Source organism: Mya arenaria, chromosome 4, assembly GCF_026914265.1.
Source record: "Mya arenaria isolate MELC-2E11 chromosome 4, ASM2691426v1".
Lineage (NCBI taxonomy): Eukaryota > Metazoa > Mollusca > Bivalvia > Myida > Myidae > Mya > Mya arenaria.
Window position 1 is genome coordinate 62,003,595 of NC_069125.1, and position 26,268 is coordinate 62,029,862.

At 36.5% G+C, this 26,268-nt stretch overlaps 2 protein-coding genes and 3 non-coding genes across 8 annotated transcripts in view; 2 read left to right on the top strand and 3 right to left on the bottom strand.

Moving 5' to 3' along the window:
- Positions 1-2,372: 2,372 nt before the first annotated feature.
- On the bottom strand, positions 2,373-2,444 carry Trnap-cgg (transfer RNA proline (anticodon CGG)). Its single transcript has one exon. It is a non-coding gene; the product is annotated as a tRNA-Pro (tRNA).
- A 154-nt stretch (positions 2,445-2,598) lies between these two features.
- Trnap-ugg (transfer RNA proline (anticodon UGG)) lies at positions 2,599-2,670 on the top strand. The gene has a single exon. It is a non-coding gene; the product is annotated as a tRNA-Pro (tRNA).
- Positions 2,671-3,205: 535 nt separating this feature from the next.
- Positions 3,206-3,277, bottom strand: Trnap-ugg (transfer RNA proline (anticodon UGG)). Its single transcript has one exon. It is a non-coding gene; the product is annotated as a tRNA-Pro (tRNA).
- A 4,012-nt stretch (positions 3,278-7,289) lies between these two features.
- LOC128232455 (hemoglobin-2-like) lies at positions 7,290-17,737 on the top strand. 4 transcript variants are annotated; one of them, XM_052946013.1, is made up of 4 exons: positions 7,290-7,339; positions 9,599-9,750; positions 16,641-16,866; positions 17,277-17,737. In XM_052946013.1, the coding sequence occupies exons 1-4, from the start codon at positions 7,295-7,297 to the stop codon at positions 17,409-17,411; spliced, it is 558 nt and encodes a 185-aa protein (XP_052801973.1). In that variant the 5' UTR covers positions 7,290-7,294; the 3' UTR covers positions 17,412-17,737. The 4 variants fall into 4 exon arrangements, with proteins under 4 accessions (XP_052801973.1, XP_052801975.1, XP_052801976.1 ...); XM_052946015.1 differs by lacking the exon at positions 7,290-7,339 and adding an exon at positions 8,937-8,971; XM_052946016.1 differs by lacking the exon at positions 7,290-7,339 and adding an exon at positions 8,974-8,992.
- LOC128232454 (thyroid adenoma-associated protein homolog) overlaps positions 17,708-26,268 on the bottom strand; it is a 31,478-nt gene continuing 22,917 nt past the window's right edge. Inside the window, exons 26-37 of the mRNA XM_052946012.1 lie at positions 26,005-26,102; positions 25,570-25,776; positions 24,183-24,351; positions 23,919-24,028; positions 23,010-23,579; positions 22,534-22,632; positions 22,108-22,325; positions 21,797-21,916; positions 21,347-21,483; positions 20,382-20,450; positions 20,008-20,061; positions 17,708-18,542 (exon numbers count right to left, since the gene is read on the bottom strand). Coding sequence (XP_052801972.1) covers positions 18,234-18,542; positions 20,008-20,061; positions 20,382-20,450; positions 21,347-21,483; positions 21,797-21,916; positions 22,108-22,325; positions 22,534-22,632; positions 23,010-23,579; positions 23,919-24,028; positions 24,183-24,351; positions 25,570-25,776; positions 26,005-26,102 — 2,160 coding nt within the window. The 3' untranslated portion in view covers positions 17,708-18,233. The remainder of the gene's footprint in view (positions 18,543-20,007; positions 20,062-20,381; positions 20,451-21,346; positions 21,484-21,796; positions 21,917-22,107; positions 22,326-22,533; positions 22,633-23,009; positions 23,580-23,918; positions 24,029-24,182; positions 24,352-25,569; positions 25,777-26,004; positions 26,103-26,268) is intronic.

The following is a 26,268-nucleotide window of genomic DNA, read 5'->3' on the forward strand; positions in this document are numbered from 1 at the left end:
TGAACCATAAAAAGTTTGCTGTGCGCGTTGAAACTTTTCATGAGGACACTCATGTCAAAACTGGTGTGTTACCCATGAGTGAAGTTCGTTATTTTACTGTTGTGGCATTAGAATTGTTGAATGCAGGAAGCATTGTGTTTCGCTTTTCTTATATTTCTTGTCTTCTTTTAAGAATCATTATCTCGCGTTATTTTCGCTGCATTTTCTGCCTCACAATTACATTTACAATGCCCTCATTTCTTTCCTCTACTTGTCATAATCGTTCACCGTTTCGAACGTGAGAGCTGCAAGATGTTTTAAATCTGACTTTAGCCCTTGAAAGAACATTCTTCTTATGTATCAGGGTTCTTGCTAGTTGTAGCGTTCATCTGCAGTGCGTGTGTATACTTATGTTTCAATCGTGTACAATAGTACTGCAAGATATTTTTTTTTGTTGACATCATAAATTTTCTTAAGTATTGACTCATTCGTATCACCGAATGAAGTTTCAAACTTCTCAGTATTTCAAATATGATGGCATCAGCTCCCAGTCTCCTGAGAAAGTATACAGCTTATTCCTTGCAGACCTTCAGACCTCTGGTCCCTAAGACAGTGTTTATTTGTTGCGTGTCTTCAGCAGGCATCTTTTTATACACCCATCTGGTATGAAACAGGTTTATACCGGCTCAAACTTCAGGACATTCGTACATAGAACATTAAAACTCGGTGTTTTGAAACTCAATGCTGACGGAGCTAAGTCTGAGGTTGAACCGGTTAAGTTGGATTTGCTGGTTTTACATTTTGTATTTAATGTTGGCAATATTGAACCCCTCTCAAAGTCTGTGAATATGGTGAAAATAGCTAAGTAAACGAACATTATAGAGAACAAGTAATCAATCGAAATTTCTGAACGTTCAAAATGTGTCGCGTGTAGACGGCTGAAACGCAGGAAAGCGCGAGGTCCACACTCGGTGTTAATGAATATGTTTTATACGGTGGGCAATCCGTGATTATTGCCCTCAGCGATTCAAAAACCTTACAACATGTATTCGGTGGTCTGGGTCTTGCCCGGAATCTGTAAATGTCCACAGATCTGTCCGCCAAGGAGACCGGTTTTCAGTTGTTATTTTTAGTGTATACTTATGACCTACTTAATACACTAGATCAATTCTTATTGTGACATTTGGTTAACATATCGAAGAATTTTTCGATATGCTTTAGTGCCTTTTTGCGGGAATAATGAAATAACATATCAAGACTGTTATAAACTGTTGCTATCCAAAATAGATTTCGCTATAAACAAAACGCATACAGTGTATATTATAATTTTACTTGCGTTGAAGGGCCAGCAGCGATGCAAAAGTCGATTGAAGGACCAAAATTTAAAAAGCTTAAAAAAAATCAATGTCTATATACTTTTGATGTTAAATATTTAACAAGCATGATTCATATATCAGTTGCAAAATAAAAATCTGTAATTCGGAGTTGAGCTTTTTTTATGAAAGACTAATTTATTAGATTTCCAATCAAAAACCATTTACGTTTTCCCAGAAATGTCTTCATACAAAAAGAATATGTTTATGAGTCAAATTTATCGGAACTGCCCAATCAACAATGTCTTAGGGCTTTGTGTTGATTGCAGCTATGTAAAAAAGATAAATGCATTTTTGTAACCTGGAAATAAATTTCATCTACGATTGTTCATTATTTCTTTTGAATTATCATTTGACAAGATATCATCAAGAATTCTCAAGACATTGTTGAATAGGTAGTCTTGGGCATTTTGACAAAAAAGTAATAATGTCGACAGACATTTCCGAAATAATGTGATTGCTTTTTCATACGAAATCTGATAAAATCATCTTTTGTAAAATATGTTTAACTCCTTACTTCCACAAAACATGTCACCTAGAATATATGTTTCACTCCCAAAAAAGATCGTTCCTAAAAACTAAATATAACATGAAGTTTTTAAGAGTTTAAGTTTTTGACCTTCCCCATCCACTTTTGCATTGTCGCCGACCCTTAAAATAACACTGAAACGTTGAATGTTTACATGTCTGTTGATTATGTTGATAACGTATTTTATAGAATTGTTTTATTTCTATATACCTGTCTATAACCTAAACCTAATGCATACTTGTTTATATTAGTTTGGTTCTTACATGGCATCATATTCCTATTTATCTGTTGTTGTTTTTAATTCGTGATCATCTTCATAGTGCGTTCAAATCATCCTCGTAGAGGATATGTCGTAATAAATGTATGATCACAAACGATTCTTGATACAAATTAAATTATTAATGTATGTATTGTGAAAATATTTTATCATATAAAAAAGTAACAAAATATCATGATTTGCATTAATTATCACCGGCTTCGTTAAAAGATTCGGGCTCGTCCGGGACTTGAACCCGGGACCTCTCGCACCCGAAGCGAGAATCATACCCCTAGACCAACGAGCCATTGTTTTTTAATGCAGGCTCTTCCAAAGAATCAGAATCTAAATAAGCTATGTGTTTAATTTTAACCGAAAATATTTCTCATTTATTGCGCAATACCTGGTGACCTGTTCTTTGTCTTTTTTTTTTTCACATGTGTGCCACACTTTATTATCGCGGCTCGTTGGTCTAGGGGTATGATTCTCGCTTTGGGTGCGAGAGGTCCCGGGTTCAAATCCCGGACGAGCCCACCATTTTGGAAAACATAAAAGTATCAATTTAAATAAAAGTTAGCACAACGCGTGTATCAAGTACACGTCGACGGAAGCATGGTAGTTATATTTGGAATAAAATTGTAATGCGCATTTTTTTTTTCAGATAAATATTTGACGTCACCAGTCCAATGCATGTGTCCTCTCCATCAACATCGTCATCGTCGTTATCATCATTATCATCATCATAATGACAACGACGAAAACGACGAAACCGATGACGACACTGACACTATGTGGCGAGTATTGCAGTGATAGTACCAATGGTTAATGGATTATCAAAAAAAGACATTCGTCCATGTGTGCATATTCAATATGTCACTCAATGCCGATAACTATCATTATCGAATACTTTATATTATTATGAGTTGAGGTAGTGATTATATCGGTAGTTTGAAAGGGTTATAATGAACAAAAGTAATATAAACACAGTGGCATCCGGGATTTGAACCATAGATTTTCAATTTTACAAGCGAACAACCATTGATTTCGCAAATTAGTATAAAATATAACGGGCTCGTCCGGGATGTGAACCCGGGACCTCTCGCACCCAAAGCGAGAATCATACCCCTAGACCAACGAGCCGCGATACTAATGGAACATGACACTATATTAATTGTGTATTCATTGATACTTGCAGTTGAATGTAAAACATATTATTTGCATTAGGAAATTATATTTTTACCATTTGGTTAAATAGTCATGAACTGCATATTGATATTTTTACACTAATTTGATGTGAACATATTGATAGAATTTGTACATGTTACTTTATTTATATAAAGCAACACGTCTTTCTATCTGAAATCACCACCAGATGTAGCAGTGTCATTGAAAAGGAATGATTCATATGTCTCGATTAGGTAAGTATTACACATGTCATTAAGAACGGCCCATTCGTCTAGGTGTATGATTTTCATCTATGGTGCGAGAGGTACCGGGTTCAAATCCCGAACGAGCCAAAGTTTTTTTAAGTTGCATGAACGCGATTAATTATTTTCGCTATAACAAACTATCCAGTTATCCTCAAATGAGCTTGCATAGTTTCTTTAATCAACGAGACTATGTTATTGTTCGTTATAATATGTCTACTTAAATAAGATACAAGAGATAAAAGAGCACCTTAGTTTTAACGCCATCTTTTTTGTCTTGCATTTCTGCATTTCGTCTACACAGTTTAGATTTTTTTTCAATTAAATGCCCATATTTTGACACTTAATAGAGACATCTTCGACTTTCCCGGACAATCATGTGCATAATGTTCTCGTCCACAACAGTTGTATCATCGAGATGTAAATGAGTTTCATGCCACAAGTCGATGTGAGCTATACTGAAATGTTCCTCTTTCATGACCTCTGATAAACCTTGCGGCCGTGTGTTTCCTGTTGGACCTCGAGCGTATCTTGTAATATAGCCTCTAGATGTTAATAAGGGCGCGTTGGCTGATCATACAATTGTTCTTGTTCATGACACTGTGAACCATGAAAAGGTTGCTGAGTGCGTTGAAATTGTTCATGAGGACACTCTTGTCAAAACTGGTGTGTTACCCATGAGTGAAGTTCGTTATTTTACTGTTGTGGCATTGGAATTGTTGAATGCAGGAAGCATTGTGTTTCACTTTTCTTATATTTCTTGTCTTCTTTTAAGAATCATCATCTCGCGTTATATTCGCTGCATTTTCTGCCTCGCCCAATTTACAATGCTCTCATTTCTTTTCTCTACTTGTCATAGTCGTTCACCGTTTCGAACGTGAAAGCTGTTAAATGTTTTAAATCTGACATTAGCCCTTGATAGAAAATTCTTCTCATATGTCAGGGTTCTTGCTAGTTGTAGCGTTCATCTGCAGTGAGTGAGTATACTTATGTTTCAATCGTGTATAATAGTGCTGCAATATATATTTTTTGTTGACATCATAAGATTTCTTAAGAATTGATTCATTTGTATCACCGAATGTAGTTTCAAACTTCTCAGTACTTCAGATATAATGTTGTCTAAAAATTATAATTTACATTGAATTATATAGGGAAAAACAATGATGGTGTGTAACCTTTATTATAATGATCTGACAACGACATGTTGCTGGCCTTTGTTCTCTCAAAACACACTATCCCGAGATAAATTTAACATCGGTGAAGAAGGAGGCGCTGGTTAAACAAGGCGTGCGGGAAAAAGGGCATCATCGTCATCATCATCATCATCATCATCATGGGTGTGACGTGAACTAACACAAGGAATTTTGGTTGTTGTTTTTCTATTTAAGGGCCGGCCACCATGCAAAAGTGGGCGGGGAAGGTAAAAAAACAAACTCAAACGATTAAAAAGTTTATGCTTTATTTATTTTTGAGGAACGATCTTTTTGGGAGTGAAACATTTATTCTTGGTGACATGTTTTGGGGCATTAAGGATTTAAACAAATTTTACAAAAAAAGATTTTATCTGATTTTGGATCAAAAAGCATTCACGTTATTTCGGAAAAGTCTGACGACATTTTTACTATGTTCTTATGTCAAAATGCACCAGACTACCTATTCAACAATGCCTTGAGAGTTCTTGGTGATATCTTGACAGATAAGAAAGTAAAAAAAAAAAATGAAAAATCGTTGATGAAATTTATTTCCGAGTTACAAACATGCATATTTGTTTTTTAAATAGCTGCAATCAACAAAAACCCTTAGACATTGTTGATTTGGCAGTATCGATAAATTTGACTCATAAACATATTCTTTTTGTATTAAGACATTTCCGGGAATACGTAAACGCTTTTTGATTGGAAATCTGATAAAATATTCTTTCGTAAAAACTGTTCAACTCCTTATTACAGCTTTTCATATTGCAACGGATATATATAAATCATGATTGTTAAATATTGAACCTGAAAACTAAATAGAAATTATTATTAAAAAAAAAATTGGTCCTTCAATCAACATTTGCATCGCTGCCGGCCCTGATGAAATCAAATATAATGCATATAGCATTTCACTTTGTATACCGCAAACAAATCCTTTCTTTTGTATGGCTTTAGCACGGAATGTTCATGGTATGAGATGTGTTTACCGTGCACACGCAAAACATTGATTTTGACCTATTTGCTATTACTGGCGATAGATAGGCTAATCCATAGCGGAAATATGTTTACAGGTTAGATGATATCACCATGCAAGGTATCAACAGGTTAAACTGTTGCTGCGCATAAAACGGCAATGATGTACTTTTTCATATAACAGAAAAAATAATCCTTATCGTGGAAGTTTTTGTTTAACGTAATGTTTTAGGATCTCCAGTTACAGTTGGAGTCTTTGGAGCAATACTTAATGAAAAAAAATGGTTTTACCTTAAAAGTAATTGCGCTTTTAGTTGCGAGACTAGATTAAGTCTAGTGTCTGCTTACAGAGGTTAGTCTATAATTAGTTTCACACATCCAAACTCTTTGAAACCTACTATGGATATACATGATGAAGTTCTGTTTGCAACTGAACGTGGAAATAGACAGCGATAGTTCGGAAATAATTTCGTTGGTCGCACATGGCTTTGTTTCCAGTTCCATCTCGTTTATTTAGCAATCAGTGCTGTACGTGAATGGAAAAAAAAACAATCTAGGGGTATGATTATGGCTTTTGGTACGAGAGGCCAGTCCCGGATTCAAGCCGCGACGAGCCCATTAGAAAACATAGAAATATGTATTTGTTGTATTTTGCTATCGTGAAAAGTAATTTGTATTTAAATCTGATGATATTGGGATAGCAATGTATTTCAAAATAATATTTAATTTTGAACATTGTATGCTTGCACGGACGCACAGCGTAAACATATATCTAACAAAAGAAGAAGAAACACAGCAGTTATAAGTTCTGTCCGTCCTGTTACTGATATTGCTTCTATTGCATTGCTCCTTTGTTATAGCTATAACTGTATGTAGCCTTGTATGGTGTATAGGCCCACACAATTCCGTGAATCGGACGTGTATAAACTCATCAGTATGCAAAGCACTATATGGTAAGGCGTCATATGCACAAACATTCGGTCGCATTCCCACATTTTACAGGGATAAGCCCAGTAATCACCCTTTGAAACGAAGATCCTGTTAATTACACATGGTAAAAGCCTAACAGACACCAGATGATACAATTGCAAGAAAAACATAATATTGTCAAAAACTGTCAAAATACAAATGATATCGTTGTGTAGAACGCCATTATTTTACCTACTGATGTATCACATCGCTTACATGCATCTTTTAAAGTTTTTGCGTATTTTCTCATCTAAAATTTTCTGGGGTTGTCTACCACGTAAAATCCCTGTAAATTTTAAAATAGCGACAGTATATTTATCTGTACTCATAAGTTTAAAAATAGTGACAGTATATTTATCTGTACTCATAACGTGACTTCTACATGCCAAATATACAATCTTCATGGCTTCCCGAAAGAACGGACATTGCAAGAAAGCGAATACTGATGTGAAACAACGTAGACACAGAGCTTGACAGATTAACATCAGTGATGAAATTGATCAATGGGAACTTTTTGATAGAGGTTAACTCTGCTGGAAATGACAGCGAGTTGCTAAAACGCATATTTACAGTTTAGTGTGTGAAACGATCAGATGGCTTGCAAGGTGTTCGGAATAAACATTCCGCGCCTTTTTAAAGTGGGTAACCATTATGCACTATTTTAAACGGCGACACTTAACTGAGATAGCGAAATGATTGTTGCGTTTATTGTTTTAATCAGTAACAATTGTGTATTATCGGTCTAATCCTAGCTCGCATTAACAATTCTAGGCTTTTTTTGATGAAAGACTGTATTTGCTGATTTTGGGACCTTTGGTCCCTTTAACGAAATAATATAAATCATTTTAACAATATGATTAAAGAGTGCTAAATGTAGTTTTATGTTATAAGTAGTAATTCTTATATGTACTCAGATATAGTTCAATGTGGGCATACAATACTTTGTGTTTTAATTATTCCAGAATACGCTCTAAACGCATCGTTAAGTAAAGAAGTACTGGACCCTTTATCCCGCAACACATGACTGAATATTGTAAGACATAACTAAACAATCTTGAAAGCAGTTTTGGAACGTTTTATTCAATATTTATGCCAAATGGTATTGCGGATTCCAGTTCCAAGCTAAGCAATATTTTGGATTCAGGTAAAACATGAAGCAGTATTGCGGATACCAGAAGCGTTCGTATCCCATGTAAACTTACATCTCCGAAACCGCTGCAAAACAAGACGGATACGTTTTCAATGTTTCATATATTTTGGCCAAAACTATGACATTCTCTAGATTGATGCTTTTAATATCCATTGCAACTTTTAGATGGCGGGAGGCGCGTGTAACCTTCCCCATAAACATTTTCCGCATTCTAGGGTTACCCAGCTACCATAACCGACTTCGCAACTTTAACTGAGATACCGCAAATATCATTCAAAAGTATTCGACCTCTTGCAATGAAACGATTAGCTGAATACGATATCAAAACGTTGCATGCATTTTTTTGCAATAAAATCAATCGTTAAGCACATATAAAATTTAAACGAACAGATCTGTAGTGGGTCCTTGTACGATACTAATACGGCCTCCTGGGTGTCGTTGGTTGTGGCTCCGCGCGAAAATTAAGGGAATCCGATTACACACACGTTCGTACAAGGCAGTTCTAAGAACAACCGTTTACATGTCAGAACAAACTAAGAAATATTTATTGTTTATGTTGCTGTATTAGGCCAAACCCGTTGCCGATGTAATTGTTTAATTAAACAGAAACAAAGAATTACTAAGTGTTGTTGCTAATGTTTCTATACTAACAGCACGCATGCGCGAACCGCTGAATAACTAAAAAAAACACAATATTACAAACATGACTAAATGGAAATATGATCAAAATCATTATAAATGACTGAATCAGAAAGCGTAAGACCATCGTTTCGATTAAGTCATAAGCGAAAACACTAATACCAAATAAAGAAAATGAAATTGGAATATTTTTCAGCTCCCAAAAAGTTATGCAGAGTTCTCAAAATGCTTATATCATAACACTTACACCTTTCAATTGATATTAAAATAAGGCTACGTATTGAAAGGTTAATCTTGTGCTTCGTCGGTGCTCGAGTTTACAAATGCAGGGGGTAATTTGAAGATTGATGACAATGCGAACTATTTTGCATGAGATAACGTGCCTATGTCCAGGTATTCGAAAAAACAGCCCTTTATCTCTCGTTATCATGTCCGGGGGCACACGCCAAATTCTTCCGTAAACCATTAAGACATCATTAAGGTGCGTAAGTTTTCTATCAAAGTGAGTGCTCTTCATTTTAAAATTCATAATTTATGAATATGCTCTAAATGTGAAATTGGCAATTATTTACTAATTAGGCGCATTGTATATGTGGTTATTAGCTATTAAGGCGCATGCATTGTTCATCAAATTTACGCTGTGACTTAGATATACAATAATAAACCTTTACGCAAACATAGGAAACTAGAGGTATGACGAAGAAATAGAATTATTCTGTTTACAGTCATAACCGAATCATCGCAAGGATGAGCTGGTATTTGTGACATTTTCTCGGAGACCCCCGCAAATAAATACTTTAGATATCTCCAATTTCAGGCAATCTGCTGTGCTGAACCAGGACGTAACATTACTGATCCTCTTGTAGTATTTTAGAAAACTATCGAGATCCCTAGAGCCTAATTTGTTCAGATTATTCGTGCACGTATATCAAGAGGATAACAACTTTGACCACACGTGCTGCTCTTTCCAATCGGCAATAGTTTACGAGCATTCGTCCCATTTGAGAACATTGGATTTTGTTTCGGCTTCGATCACGTAACAGCTCTGTAGTCAGTTGTTCTTGAGACAGCAAGCAGTTGTCAAAAGTATTCAATTTCGTGAATTTAGGATAACCACAGGATGCCAAGCGAGCCCAGAACGGATGTGGAGACGCCGTGTGCCGCCACAGGGCTGCTGCCTACCCAGAAGGCAGCGATCGAAGGCAGCTGGGCGCTTGTCGGAGAGAATGCCGAGGAGAACGGAGTGGGACTCTTTCTCAGGTGAGTCACTGTTCTAAAGGCATTTTAACGGATTAATTGATTCAACATTATCTTTTAAAGTTACATTGTGCACGCTTGATAGACTATTTTGCAAAATATGGGTAGTTTTGGTTTTTGCAAATTTCATTTGTGTTTCCAGTAATTTTAAAATCAAACAAGGGCCCCACTTTCGAGTATCAACGATCACGAGTCTGTCTTTCTCAAGTAATAAAATGGCACCATGTATAAAGCTAGGGTGAATGGGATTCCATACACATGGGTATTGGCACTCTACTACTAATTTCACAATACCTTTAAACAAAAAACGAGCGACTTAACAGTTCTTTATATAACAACGCTACTCTTTTGTTTTATTCTCGGGCAAATTTTATCAAATGTCTGGGTTTATTTTATTTTTTTGTTATGGAGTAACAAAAACATAATGACAAAAGTGAAACACAGAACGCTTTTAATAAGGAGTGTGCATATTTGTAGCAAAAGCAAGTGTTATTTAAACACTTCAATTCTAAAAACAAAACAAAAACACCCCTTCCTTGAGCTAGTAATATTTCGTAATTACATGTACATGTAATGAAAACAGTTGTAGTGATGCAAACAATAAAAAAATAGTTTTATTATTAAACCTGATTAGGAAAATCCGAATATTTCATTGTTTTATCTTGAATATGTCTGTAAGGAAATTTAACGAATAGTTTGATTAGCATATGTTGATATACTAGACAAGAATGGCATGGCCTGGGCCAATTTTCACCCACACAATAGAATAATAGCAGATTCATCACGTTTTCTTGAAACGAGTTACTGGGAACCTTTAGAACGGTAATTGCTCGCATTTTGAAGAATGTTTTCCCAAGCAATTATGAAGACAATTACTTTTTTGTATATGCGGAAAATTACTTTTTTGACATTTAAATTCCATCACTAAATTGTTTGTTCAAGAAGTTAACAATTACAATTAGGAAGTTAATGACTGCTTAAGGAAATGTTAAACAAGTAAACACCAACATGAATTTTATGCAATCTTAGCAGTAGTAAAACAAGAGCTGTCACAGAGACAGCGCGCTCGACTATTCCGCCACTTTTCAGTGTAAGGATTGAAAAGTTTTGGCGAAACATGCATGGATCACTGTTAGATTAGATTTCAATGCAATACATGATGTGCGGAGATATTAACATAAATGTGGTTACATGCAAAATTTTAACCACAATTTTTAAGTGTAATAATAAAGGGCTATTATTTGCAAAACACAGTTATCTAACTTGATTATTCAATTAGGTTGGGTGGTTGAATACCATTGTATGAAGTCTCAATGCAATACATCAAGTAGTTGCTGAGATATTGTCCTATGTGTGCTAAAATGCAAGACCTTAACCAGAATTTCTAAGTCGCATAATAAAGGGGCAAAAAGTATATAATATGAAAGATAGAGTTATCTTACTTGATAAAATAAAAAGGTTAAATGGTTGGGAGCCTGTGTGTAAAGTTCCTATGCAATACATGATGTATTTGCTGAAGCATCGACTTAAAAGTGGTTACATGCAAAACCTTAACCAGAATTTCTATGTTGAATAAACAAGGGGCCATTATTTGAATTTAATGCAAACTAGAGTTATCTTACTTGGTTATTTAAGTAGATTGGATGGTTGAGTACCATTTTATAAAGTCTCAATGCAATTGACCCAGTAGTTGCTGAGATATTAACCTATGTGTGCTTACATGCAAAACCTTAACCAGAATTTCTGAGTCGAATAATAAAGGTCTATTATTTGCATTAAATGCAAACTAGAGTTATCTAACTTGGTTGATTGAGTAGGTTGGATGGTTGAGTACCATTGTATCAAGTCTCAATGCAATACCTCAAGTAGTTGCTGAGATATTAACCTATGTGTGCTTGCACGCAAAACCTTAACCAGAATTTCTAAGTCAAATAATAAAGGCCTATTATTGGCATTAAATGCAAAGTAGAGTTATCACACTGGGTTAGTTAAGTAGGTTGGATGGTTGAGTACCATTGTATAAAGTCTCAATGCAATACCTCAAGTAGTTGCTGAGATATTAACCAAGGGGTGACGCCGACGCAGACGCAGACCCTTGGGTGAGTAGTATAGCTCTCCTTATTCTATGAATAGTCGACCTAAAAAGACACTTTATAGTAGAAGACAGAAGAATTTTATGGTAGAAGTGAACAGTACATGTGTATGTACAATACAGAATTACTAAATGGTAGAACGGAAGAGTAGAAGACACAAAAACTTAATGACAGAGGGGAAGAGTAAAAGTCACAACACCTTAATGATAGAACGGAATAGTAGAAGACACAACAACTTTATGGTAGACACAACAAATTAATGGTAGAAGGGAAAAGTAGACGACACAACAAATTAATGGTAGAAGTGAAGAGTAGACGACACAACGACGACACAACAACTTAATGATAGAACGGAATAGTAGAAGATACAACAACTTAATGATAGAAGGGAAGAGTAGAAGACACAACAACTTTACGGTAGACACAACAAATTAATGGTAAAAGTGAAGAGTAGACGACACAATAAATTAATGGTAGACATAAAGAGTAGACGACACAACAAATTAATGGTAGAAGGGAAGAGTAGAAGACACAGCAAATTAATGGTAGAAGTGAAGATAAGACGACACAACAAAATAATGGTAGAAGTAAAGAGTAGAAGACACAACAAATTAATGGTTGAAGTGAAGAGTAGACAACACAACAAATTAATGGTAGAAGGGAAGAGTAAAAGACACAACAAATTAATGGTAGAAGGGAAGAGTAGAAGACACAACAACTTAAGGGTAGAAGTGGAGAGTAGAAGACACAACAACTTAATGTAGAAGGGTAGAGTAGAAGACACAATAACTATATGGTAGAAGTGAAGAATAGAAGATACAACAACTTTATGGTAGACGCAACAACTTTAATGTAGAAGGGAAGAGTAGAAGACACAACAACTTAATGGTAGAAGGGAAGAGTAGAAGACACAACAACTTAATGATAGAACAGAATAGTAGAAGACACAACAACTTAATGGTAGAAGGGAAGAGTAGAAGACACAACAACTTAATGGTAGAAGGGAAGAGTAGAAGACACAACAACTTAATGATAGAACAGAATAGTAGAAGACACAACAACTGAATGGCAGAAGGGAAGAGTAGAAGACACAACAACTTAATGATAGAACAGAATAGTAGAAGACACAACAACTTAATGGTAGAAGGGAAGAGTAGACGACACAACAACTTAATGATATAACAGAATAGTAGAAGACACAACAACTTAATGGTAGAAGGGAAGAGTAGAAGACACTACAACTGAATGGTAGAAGGGAAGAGTAGAAGACACAACAACTTAATGGTAGAAGTGAAGAGTAGAAGAGACAACAACTTTATGGCAGAAGTGAAGAGTAGAAGACACAACAACTTAATGGTAGAAGGGAAGAGTAGAAGACACAACAACTTAATGGTAGAAGGGAAGAGTAGAAGACACAACAACTTAATGGTAGAAGGGAAGGGTAGAAGACACAACAACTTAATGGTAGAAGGGAAGAGTAGAAGACACAACATCTTAATGGTAGAACGGAAGGGTAGAAGACAACAACTGAATGGTAGAACGGAAGAGTAGAAGACACAACAACTTAATGGTAGAAGGGAAGAGTAGAAGACACAACAACTTAATGGTAGAACGGAAGAGTAGAAGACATAACATCTTAATGGTAGAACGGAAGGGTAGAAGACAACAACTGAATGGTAGAACGGGGAAGTAGAAGACACAACAACTTTATGGTAGAAGGGAAGAGTAGAAGACATAACATCTTGATGGTAGACATAAAGAGTAGAAGACACAAAAACTTAATGGTAGAAGGGAAGAGTAGAAGACACAACAACTTAATGGTAGAAGGGAAGAGTAGAAGACACAACAACTTAATGGTAGAAGGGAAGAGTAGAAGACACAACAACTGAATGGTAGAAGGGAAGAGTAGAAGACACAACAACTTAATGGTAGAAGGGAAGAGTAGAAGACACAACAACTTAATGGTAGAAGGGAAGGGTAGAAGACAACAACTGAATGGTAGAAGGGAAGAGTAGAAGACACAACAACTTAATGGTAGAAGGGAAGAGTAGAAGACACAACAACTTAATGGTAGAAGGGAAGAGTAGAAGACACAACAACTTAATGTAGAAGGGAAGAGTAGAAGACACAACAACTGAATGGTAGAACGGAAGGTTAGAAGACAACAACTGAATGGTAGAAGGGAAAAGTAGAAGACACAACAACTTAATGGTAGAACGGAAGAGTAGAAGACACAACAACTGAATGGTAGAAGGGAAGAGTAGAAGACACAACAACTTTATGGTAGAAGGGAAGAGTAGAAGACATAACATCTTAATGGTAGACATAAAGAGTAGAAGACACAACAACTTAATGGTAGAAGGGAAGAGTAGAAGACACAACAACTTAATGGTAGAAGGGAAGAGTAGAAGACACAACAACTTAATGGTAGAAGGGAAGAGTAGAAGACACAACAACTGAATGGTAGAAGGGAAGAGTAGAAGACACAACAACTTAATGGTAGAAGGGAAGAGTAGAAGACACAACAACTTAATGGTAGAAGGGAAGGGTAGAAGACAACAACTGAATGGTAGAAGGGAAGAGTAGAAGACACAACAACTTAATGGTAGAAGGGAAGAGTAGAAGACACAACAACTTAATGGTAGAAGGGAAGAGTAGAAGACACAACAACTTAATGTATAAGGGAAGAGTAGAAGACACAACAACTGAATGGTAGAACAGAAGGTTAGAAGACAACAACTGAATGGTAGAAGGGAAAAGTAGAAGACACAACAACTTAATGGTAGAACGGAAGAGTAGAAGACACAACAACTGAGTGGTAGAAGGGAAGAGTAGAAGACACAACAACTTAATGGTAGAAGGGAAGAGTAGAAGACACAACAACTTAATGGTAGAAGGGAAGAGTAGAAGACACAACAACTTAATGGTAGAAGGGAAGAGTAGAAGACACAACAACTGAATGGTAGAAGGGAAGAGTAGAAGACACAACAACTTAATGGTAGAAGGGAAGGGTAGAAGACAACAACTGAATGGCAGAAGGGAAGAGTAGAAGACACAACAACTTAATGGTAGAAGGGAAGGGTAGAAGACACAACAACTTAATGGTAGAAGGGAAGAGTAGAAGACACAACAACTTAATGGTAGAACGGAAGGGTAGAAGACAACAACTGAATGGTAGAACGGAAGGGTAGAAGACAACAACTGAATGGTAGAAGGGAAGAGTAGAAGACACAACAACTGAATGGTAGAACGGAAGGGTAGAAGACAACAACTGAATGGTAGAAGGGAAGAGTAGAAGACACAACAACTTAATGGTAGAACGGAAGGGTAGAAGACAACAACTTAATGGTAGAAGGGAAGAGTAGAAGACACAACAACTGAATGGTAGAACGGAAGGGTAGAAGACAACAACTGAATGGTAGAAGGGAAGAGTAGAAGACACAACAACTTAATGGTAGAACGGAAGAGTAGAAGACACAACAACTGAATGGTAGAAGGGAAGAGTAGAAGACACAACAACTTAATGGTAGAAGGGAAGAGTAGAAGACACAACAACTTAATGGTAGAAGGGAAGAGTAGAAGACACAACAACTTAATGGTAGAACGGAAGAGTAGAAGACACAACAACTTAATGTAAAAGGGAAGAGTAGAAGACACAACAACTTAAGGGTAGAAGTGGAGAGTAGAAGACACAACAACTTAATGTAGAAGGGAAGAGCAGAAGACACAACAACTATATGGTAGAAGTGAAGAATAGAAGATACAACTTTATGGTAGACACAACAAATTAATGGTAGAAGGGAAGAGTAGAAGACACAACGACTTAATGGTAGAAGTGAAGAGTAGAAGACACAACAACTTAATGGCAGAAGGGAAGAGTAGAAGACACATCAACTTAATGGTACAAGTGAAGAGTACAAGACACAACAACTTTATGGTAGAAGGGAAGAGTAGAAGACACAAGAACTTCATGGTAAAAGGGAAGACTAGAAGACACAACACCTTAATATAGAAGGGAAGAGTAGAATACATAACAACTTAATGGTAGACGTAAAGAGTAGAAGACACAACAACTTAATGGTAGAAGGAATGAGTAGAATACACAACCAGGTTTTGGTAGAAATAAACAGTTGACCACATGTGCACAACATCCTATGCAGACTAACATCTTTGCAAAGGTTCAAGAATCTGTCTTTAAATGTAACACTTCAATACATGTTGTATATGCCTAAATTTAATTAAGTCCTGGGGCATACGTCTACTGGTCACAGCATTAAACACAACTCAAGATGCACAACTTTAAATGCTATTCCTCCTTGGGTTCATGACGCAGACTCATATACTTATTGAGAAAGAGGTGAAATGAGATTACATGCTTCATATGCAGCTTTTAACCATTTAAGGGTCATTACCCATTACTAGAGGCAGCCACTCGCCATAACCCAAGTATACAACTTAACATGCATGTTAGCTTTCCTGTCAAGTTTCAGGCTTTCTACTTTTGGATATATGCATGACACAAAATGCATGTTCGATATGGCCATAACTCTGCACTTGTTGGGCAAAGCAACACACACAAATCAGGGTGCACAATTGCACAATCAGGTTGGCACTCTTGTTAAGTTTTGTGACTCTGGCTTATATACTTCTGTAGACATGCATTACGAAAGATATGCAGGACAGACAGACAAGGGCAAATCTATTATGCACCCTCTTTTAGTGGGGGCATAAAAAATAGAAGGCATAATTACTCAATAGTTGTGGTAGCAGTATAAGTAATATTAGTGAACACTGTTTCAGATTATTTGAGTCGCACCCTGATGTACACACCCACTTTGCCAAGCTGCGCTTAGTACCTGTCGAGAAGTTGCGGACACATCCCACCCTTATAAACCATGCTCAGAAAGCCTTAGGGGCTATCAGTAAACTTGTGGAAAACCTGAATGAGCCTGCAACCCTGGTTTCAACCATTCAAGAGCTAGCCAGGGATCATAAGAGACGGGGGATCACTTCAAAAGATTTTCAGGTAGGAACTGACATAATATCAGGATATCATTCCACTTAACTGACCATGTGCTTAATAATTCAAAAGTTCAAAAGCTACATGTACAAAAATGAACTGCCTTTATTTCTAACAAACATGTATGTTTAATTAGAACAGTCCAAACCTCAAAAAGTTCACTTATCTAGATAATTCATCTCAGCGGTGCTTTGCAGTTTTAGTACATACAAATGTGTTAAGCTCGATTAAAGAGGCAGTTATAAGCTGATATAAAAACTCTTCTGTCTGTTCACTACAAGGAAACCAGGGCTTTGTCCTTTTAAAATGCAATGAGTCCCTGGCGAGGCTCAAACTCATGAACTCTTGACATCTCACACTAAAAATGTGTATATGTAGCTTCATGTTTAAAAAACCAAGTATTTTCTCTGATGCAGATAGTGCTGGCCACACTTCAAGACCACCTGGCCTCGGTTTTGGGAGAGAAATATGATGACGTCACTTCAACCGCTTGGAAGCAATGTTGTGACGTAATATGGGCGGTAGTGGACGCAGAAATAAAACAGACATGACCAGTTATCAAAACAGGAATCGGAAGCATTGAAAAATAAATGTTTGTTTTGTCACAACACTTTGTCATGTTAAATACATGTACATGGATTTAACATTTTTGCACAATCTATTCTTATTAAAGTGTTGCAGCTTGCATAGTGGTATTCGAATGGGCTTCAATAAACATGTGTATATTTGGTAAACAGGTTCAATTCATCAGACTTAAAAAAAAACATCCTTTCTAAAGACATCAGGATGATGACAAGATTCAATCAATGTTAAAGAAACAAACAGCATCTGTAACAATAATATCAGCTTGGTTCAGATGTTTTTTATTCTGTTTGACATTTTCTCACAACTAGAACATAATAATTATCAAATAATCATCTTAAATTCATTTTATTCTTTTTCAAGTTACATCAAAATAACTGAAGGATGATTTCAACTGGGCTAGTCTATGTTGGTTGAATTACATGTACATCACTTCCTACATTTGAAACCTTTCATTTAACTGAAAATTAGGCAATTCATTGGTATGAAATGTGAAACACAAAGTGTGTTTGTATGAACTACAGTAATAACTTTTACTGAATTAACTGTATACTATTGTATAGTCAAAAAGTACACAGTATCCCCAATTTCTTAAACATATGATGTCTAATTTTACATGCATTATAGATATCTTAAATTTTAAATAACATTGGATCTATAATTCATGAATATGTGTACATTGTACAAGGGACACATTATAATTATAAATGCATAGATGTTAGTTTCATTGTACATATACGTAGATATTTTTGTCAAATAAATGTTGTTATAAATAATTTATTTCTCCTTTATCACTGACATAGAAGTTTACACACTATGGAAGGCAGGCGCTCCACATTGGGACACTTTCTCAGTCCCTCTAGCATGGCCTCACACTGGTCCCCCAGATCCCTACTCCCTTCAAGTGCCAGCCCGACTCGAGCCACTATGACCACTCTGTACATGTCTGTTATGAGTGTCTGGTACTCATGGCCTGCTGTAAACATTGCCTGTAGACTGGTGGATGAGGTGGATTGAGAAAGTTCACTGTTCTCACATATATACTGTAGTATGCGTGTCACAACTGGTTGAAGTATGGAATCCCGGCTCTTGTTGTCCACCTGAGACAAAATATATCAATACCGTTATTCAAAACATACAGAAATACATTCGAGAGACCTGTACTTGAAAAAAGTATAATCTATTGATATTTAGAAGTAAAAAAAATTCATGCCTCTAGTTATTAGTAATGTACAATTTGAAGACATGGTTGTGTACCCAGTGAGACACTCTGAACAAGATGTTTGTCAAACATTATGCCCCCCCCCCCCCCCAGCATCATGTTGACAGGATTTTTTGGACAATTGAATGAAATTTACATGGACAAAAATGACAGCTGATTTGTCATTGACATTGGATGCCATTCCAAGTGTCAGGATAGTAAGTACAGTTTTTTGATCATGTTCAGATGATGACTGATATTTGCAGATAAAAATGTATCCTCTTAGCAGTAGAGAATAAGTAAATATGACGTAAATTTTAATGATGAATATGAGTTACGACCTTGACCTTTGATCTCAAAATCCATAGGGTCATCAACCTAAAATCAAAAGGGGTCCTCCACTGATCAGGCCCAGCCCCCAAGTCAAGTTTGAGGGCCATGAGTGCATGCATTATCAAGTGACACTCAAACAACCTTTTCACATTCAAGGTAAATGTGACCTTCACCTTTTGCCCTAAGACTCAATAAGGGTCATCTAGGGTCATGCCCAACCTCCATGTCAAGTTTGATAATCATTTAGTCCAGGCATTGTTGAGATATCACTTGGAGAAGTTTTGCTAACCTATTTGTGTTAAAGGTCACTGTGACTCTGACCTTTGGCCAATGACCCCTAAAACCAACAGGGGTCAATTACTGGCCAGGCCCAGCCCTTATGTCAATTTTGATGACCATAGGTCCAGGAATTGTTGAGTTTGAGTTCAAGGTCACTGTGACCTTGACCTTTCACCAGATGACCCCTTAAATCAATAGGGGTCATCTACTGGTCAGGCCCAACCTCCAAGTCAAGTTTGAGGGCCGTGGGTGCAGGAATTGTTGAGTTAACACTTGCACAACCTTTAAACATTTAAAGTCACTGTGACCTTGACCTTTGACCCCTTAAATCAATAGGGAGCATCTACTGGTCAGGCCTAGCCTTCATGTCAAGTTTGATTACCACAGGTCTAGGCATTGTTGAGTTATCACTCGGACAAGCTTTTACAATCTTTTACCATTAAAGGTCACTGTGACCTTTGACCCAATGAGCCCAAAAATCAATCGGGGTCATCAACTGGTCAAGGCCCAACCTTTATGTGAAGTTTGATGCCCATTCATCCAGGAATTGTCGAGTTATCACTAGGACAACCTTAAGTCTACTGACGGACCAACGGACCGACCGAAGCAAAGCAATATACCTCCTCTTCTTCGAAGGGGGGGGATAATAAAGGACATGATGATAAAATGTTTTTTCAACAAACAAGTTTGGATACTACCAACATTCCTCTTCATACTTATAGGAATACAAAATGTCCTTATGATGGTTTTACCTTGATTTGTTCCTGAAGTTTTGAAACGCCCCATGTTAAAGCTGGAAAGATCACCTGTAATGCATTAATAAACATTACAGTACAAACTTCATGTACTATACTGCAGTAAGTGAGTGAAATAACTGAATGGGAAAAAGTGAATTGCTGAAAAGTGCCTGTTCACAGAGTTAAATGTGTTTGACACCACATATGCCACAATGAATGCAGAGGTGCATGTAGTTTCTGTTTTATGTGGCACAACAGAAAGGTATCATAGCTGACAAACTACAGTTTTAGAGTTTCTGTCTCAGTTATTTGTACAATTATTTTTTAACAGTATTTGATACCAATGGCCATTTGCTCAAAGGGGACTAAGAACAGTAAATGTTTATAACCTTGAGCAGGTCCAGCTCATCCCAATATGTGTTTATCTCCCCTCGATCAAACAGCCTCTCCTCCGACTCCTGTAAGATTTTTTTTTAAGTAATTTAATAACATTTAATTTGGATTTAATAGTATGGCTAAGAGTAGCGCACATGAATTAAGTGCACATGTCCAAATGTTTCCTGTAAATCATAAACCCATCCTTTCTTTGCTGTTTGATTTATAAAGCAGGACTTTGCAAGCAAACAGGACATTGTAAACAATAGTGCACATTAATCTGTCATCTTGCTAGTATGTAATATTAGGGATGAATTTCAATAAAAGAGCATTGTTCACTGATATGAACTATCTGTACAAGCATCACCTTTAAACACCTTTGATATAATGCTTACTACTGCATGATATCTATAAGGAATGACATTAGCCCAATTTCCATAACATAATTTATAAGAAATTGATTATAAACCAGACGCTTTGTCCATCCTGTCGACATTTAAGACTGAGTCAGGATGATTTGACAGTTTTATGTATCAGTAAGGTTATCATAATGCACTCACTGCTGCCCACTTCACGCCATTACAAAACAACAATTATGTAGATAGCACGTTAACATGAATATTTTTATCACTACAATGTCACTTCAAGGCCAGTGTCTGTAATCAAACCATCCTTAAAATATGATGAATTAACTTCATCACACAAGTGCACATCATTTCTTTCCAGTTTAAAAATACATGCCACAAGCAAACAAGTTGAAACCTTGTCCTAAATTAATATCACTACATGGAAAAAAGTACAGATTCTATACAAAATGCCAATGGTAAAAAAGGTCTCCGTACTCTTAGATTGAGGATTATTTGTACCTTATTGTTTTTGAAACTGCATCAAATTCTGGTAAAAATTAAGCTACTCAATACTCAATCTTAATGATCCGGTATTAAATCCCTTTCCTACAAACACTGTGTATTGCATGTACCTGTGTCTCAGCCTTGGATTGACAAACAATGTCCAATATGGAGTGGACAGTGTCCAGTAGGCCCTGGACTGAACCCTCACTCACCGCCAACCAGACATCCACCATCACCACCATCGCCCTGTACGGGTGTAGCTCAACTGAAATGTACATGTATGGTTGTGAATCTACTATGTAAATACCGAAATGAAAGCCTTTTTTCTGTGAATGTAGTGTGAAATGTACTAAACAAATGAACCTAAAACACTAAATATTCATGTTATATGTAGCAAGGGATTAATTTATAAAGTTCATGATACATGTACTTAAATATCTGTAATACTACTCTACCGATACTTGAAAGTAATTGCTATCTTTCTAGCCGTAGAATGAGATATACTTGTATAGTACATTAAGTTGATCTCTTTTTGTATAAATATATTGTATAAGAAGAGCAGTTTTATCATAGAATACCTGGAAGTTGTTCTGAGGAAAGACAATCAGCAATGGCTGCAGTGGTCTCCCTTACTTCAAGGTCATCAGCTTGCAGAAGGTCAAGGGCACTCCGGAACATCAGGCATCTTACTGGGGAATCTGAGGAGAAACACTGGGAATTTAATAACTGTGATGGAAAACTTAGTACTAGTTTTTGTTTTTATAACAAGAGGGCCAAGGTGGCCCATAACGCTCACTGGAGTAAAAGGTTCGCTCAAGCCCTTATTGTTGAAACTTAAGAAACTTATCTGCATGTTTGTTATTTCACATTTCAAGAGCAGTATGTTTACTTATGTGGACGAGAGTTGAGAAGTTCTGGTTCAACGCCCTTGCACAAGCCAGCAGTATGTCCGAGTCTGTCTCCATGTGGCTGGTGAGACCGTGCATCATGCTGCCCCACCACTGCAACACTGGCCCCATCTTGGGGCTGGATTTGGGTGGGCAGGAAGACAGGATGGAGTGTAGCAGGGACCCTGAGAAACCTACCATAGCTGCTACCACCTTGTCACTGTTGGAAGATTAAGGCTTTCATTTCTCATAAGAGTACAGTAACCATAGTAATTCATTCTTAAAAAAGGGGTCTTTTAGAAAAAGACTTTATTCACTAGCTAAAAATGATCAATACTGCTTGTTATCTTATTCTCAGCATGTTTCTGGTACAGACCCATTATTTCTATGAAAAGTCAACTTGATTCAAATGATTCACCCTATCTCACCTGTTTTTCTTAGTCTGTACTCTGGCTGTGATTCTTTCTAGAGCATTTATCAGCTCTTCTTGGCTTATTTGATCCTTTGTAGGTAGGTTTGATAATAACCTGCAAGTACACATACATGTATATCAAATCATACTGGAATACTGTACCAGTCATCAAAATTAAGACTTTCTTGAAGAAGACTAAAGAAAATGAAATTGTGTAACTTTAATTACAAGATTATTACCCATAAGCTCGAATATTTTTCAACATAAAGCAAATCCCAAGTTATTTTACCGGCATCGGTTTGATTCAAGCTGCGGGATTTTGTGCTAATTGTGACCACTTCTGAACAATACAAAGTTATTTACAAGTGTTCACAAGAGTTAAACAACAAAACACTTCAAAGTTAAATAAGTTTTTTGAAGAATTTAAATTTGAACTATACAATTTCTTTTCATTATTGAACAGTTAATCCAGGTTTTCTGCAAACTACCTACCTCAAGGCCAGCTCCAGGCATTCTTCATTGTGTTCACTGTCAACTAGTTCCATCACTGTCAGATATAACTCCTTGGAATGTAGAAGACTTCTACACCTGTCACAGTTCTCCATCAAACCCTTATCCTTCCTTACTAATGTTTCCGCACTACAATCACTGTTCACATCACTCAATTTCTCATGAGATTCATCTTTTCTCACAACTATAGAGTCCATATCACATAGATTTTCCAGAACCTCTTTTCTAACCTCATAAAATGTTGACATAAGAAATGCTATCAGGTGCTGTTCAATCCTGTCCCATTCCCCTGGAGACTTACATGTATATGCGACCTCATTCCGTATATAGTGCTGGAAGTACAGCCTACACACAGTGGTCTCAAACTGCCACAGGGCTGGAGAGCTAGAATCATACCCCACTCTCTCCCCACCCGTCCCCACAGCAAGTGTCATTTCCTGATGTATCAAATCCTCCAGAATCTTGCTGAGTGTAACATCATCACTGAAGTGTTTGGCAACAAGGGAGCTCACTTCAAGGGTTTCTTTCCTGGTCAGAAGGCAAGGATTGAGTCTGAAATAAGATGTTCATCCATAAAATAATAAGGTGATCTCTACAGTTTGAGTCATATTTCTGACTTAAATCCAGTGACCTACTTTGGGACCAAATATGACCCGTATTCAAACTTAACCTATACTTTCTTGCCATGTTGTACCATTCAGTCAACAAAATGAAATAACGAATGTGTCTTCATCTCTCTTCAAATTTTAGCTAAATGCAAACACAGGTATGGAGGTATTTTTTGCCTTAAATGTATAGCAGGTTTTAATACTGATTTACATTGATTATCTGTCATCTTTGTCATTTTCTTCAGAAATAGATCATATGTTTTTTAAGTATTCATATAGGTACCTTGAAGCCAAAAGACTTGCCCTGACTGGCCACATAACTCCCAGGACCCCATCAAGAGACACTTTAGCCGAGACTGGGAGGTCAAGAATGGTGCGGAACATCTGCTTCAACTGCAAAATACTGCTGTTATCAGCTTTTAAGTTTCCTTTGAGAAATTGGATGAATGAATGCTAATGGAAATGAATCTAAGAATATGCATGTTTCCAACTGATAAGCAAACTGCCAGGTGTGTCATATTATGTAGTATTTCAAGGTTAGTTATACCTGAAGTAGAGCTCCATGTATCTGGTTCTGTTTAAGGTGTTCACCTGGTTGGCATGGTAACAAGGTCATGAGGTCAGAAAACACCGTGGTCACATGGTCTTTATCCACCAATGGCTGCAGAGCTTTGGCAGCCATTTCTCTTGTTTTCATAACAGGGCTTGCACTACATCTGAAAAGAATGATGTAATTGCAATATCATACAGCAACTATGCACTGACTATAAAATTGTTGAAGGCATAATGCCCCAAACTGATATTTCAAACATTTTCTTTGAGACCCATTTCTCTTTGTGGTAGCTCAAGTACTCATTGTGTTTTTTTTTTAATTTTATGATTTAGATCATAACTCCATGCAGTGGCATTTCATATTCAACAATACAACCATACTTCAAGTGGCTAGGCCAAAAATGTGCAGTGCGGCAGGACTAAAATACAATTTATAATCCACTTGATTTCCACCCAGCTATTTATTGTGTATTGTGAAAATACCAAATGGCAGGAATAAGACACCATAGATAAGCGAATTATTGAAATTTTAATTTTGAACATGAGACAAACAACCAAAATTTCTAAACATGTCTGCAACATGTATTTTATTTGAATAAAAGTCTATACTACATGTTACAGGTTTACTGCAATGCCTTTAATTATCATTAGTCATACAAATTTATGGCATTACAAATTATTGTTGCAGATCATTCAAATAATCTAGGGAATAGGTTCCAAATTGGATCATTCAAACGTACATTTCATTCAATAGTTCAATGAATAAGGAAAAATGATGCACATCATCCATCAAAAAACAAACAGTTAAACATGTCATAAAGCAGTCCTCAAATAAGATAAAACAAGAATTTTCTGTCAAACAAGGAGCTTCTGGATAATTTAACCAATAAAGCCAGGGTTGTGGGCCTAGCTAAAACATACATGTATATGCATATTCAGGGCTTCTAAAAACCGGCAATTTGCCGGTCTGGACCGATTGTGACCAAGCCAGACCGATTTCAGTTTCAAAAAGTGTAAAAAAAATCGGTCCCAAATTTACTATTTTTTTTTTTTTGTAATTTCGGTCCAAAACGACTAAGCATATTGTCTCTGGCTACCTGTGTACAAAGTTTCATTAGAATATCTTGAAATGTTTAATTTTGTTATGGCCAAGGTTAAAATGTTTGCATATCGCCAACTATGATGACAACAACAACAACAACAAGGCTGTTTTAATGCCTTAATTTAGTTAAAGGATTATATCACCAAGTCCAATTCTAAATATGATTTTGTTTTTTTGAACTGAAAAAAGTCTTAATAAATATCATTTTTAAAAAAGCCATGCTAATATTTGCAAGTCCAAATGTTGTGCAAATTCTGATTTTGGATTTAGAAGTACTTACTTGATGACATAAGGTATGAAGGCGGGGAGGTTGAGACTGGTATCGGTCCCCTCCATGGCGGATGGAAACAGTCGGCCGAGAACCATCAGGACAGGAAACAGCCCTGGGTGGAGACGGTGGGCGATGTCTTCTGTTGCCATGGCGATCTCACCTAGCAGGAATTGATACAGGATTGGGTAGTTGTAGAAGAACGTTCGCCCTGTCTGGCTGCAATAGTGGTAATTGACAAGTGTTTAGTTTGGCTTCTATTTACAAAGAAAATGCATTACATGAACTAAATTTTCATTATGACACTCTTTCCTTTAATATTCATGTAAGAATAATTGTGGTGTAAAAAAAGAAACCTGTTAGGCTGTTACTGTTCAATAAATAAAGGCTTATGATTAAAATAATTTGCTAAATGGAATAAAAAATGGCTTTAATAAAGGCTTTTACCAATTTTTCCTTGAAAAAGTTGACTCGTCTTTGCTCCTTTTGACACCAAAAACCCGAGTCATCATTGCAGTCATCAACAAGGTGGCTGAATTCCTGACCTATGATACATGTAAGGCATTTGACAAGTTTTAGCAGGTTCAATACAGAAAAAAGGAAGTCCACAATCTTTAAAAAGTTACTTTAATACCTCAACAAACTCTGCCCCATCTGTTGCCACACCTTGTTTGCCTACTTTTTATAAGGCTGTTACATAATATTATATAT

Excerpts from the sequence above, each read along its gene's own strand:
- LOC128232455 (XM_052946013.1), top strand. The coding sequence starts at position 7,295 with ATGGCTTGCAAGGTGTTCGGAATAAACATTCCGCGCCTTTTTAAA. Across the intron at positions 7,340-9,598 it reads ACATTCCGCGCCTTTTTAAA|GATAACCACAGGATGCCAAG; the intron begins GTGGGTAACCAT and ends TCGTGAATTTAG. Across the intron at positions 16,867-17,276 it reads TCACTTCAAAAGATTTTCAG|ATAGTGCTGGCCACACTTCA; the intron begins GTAGGAACTGAC and ends TCTCTGATGCAG.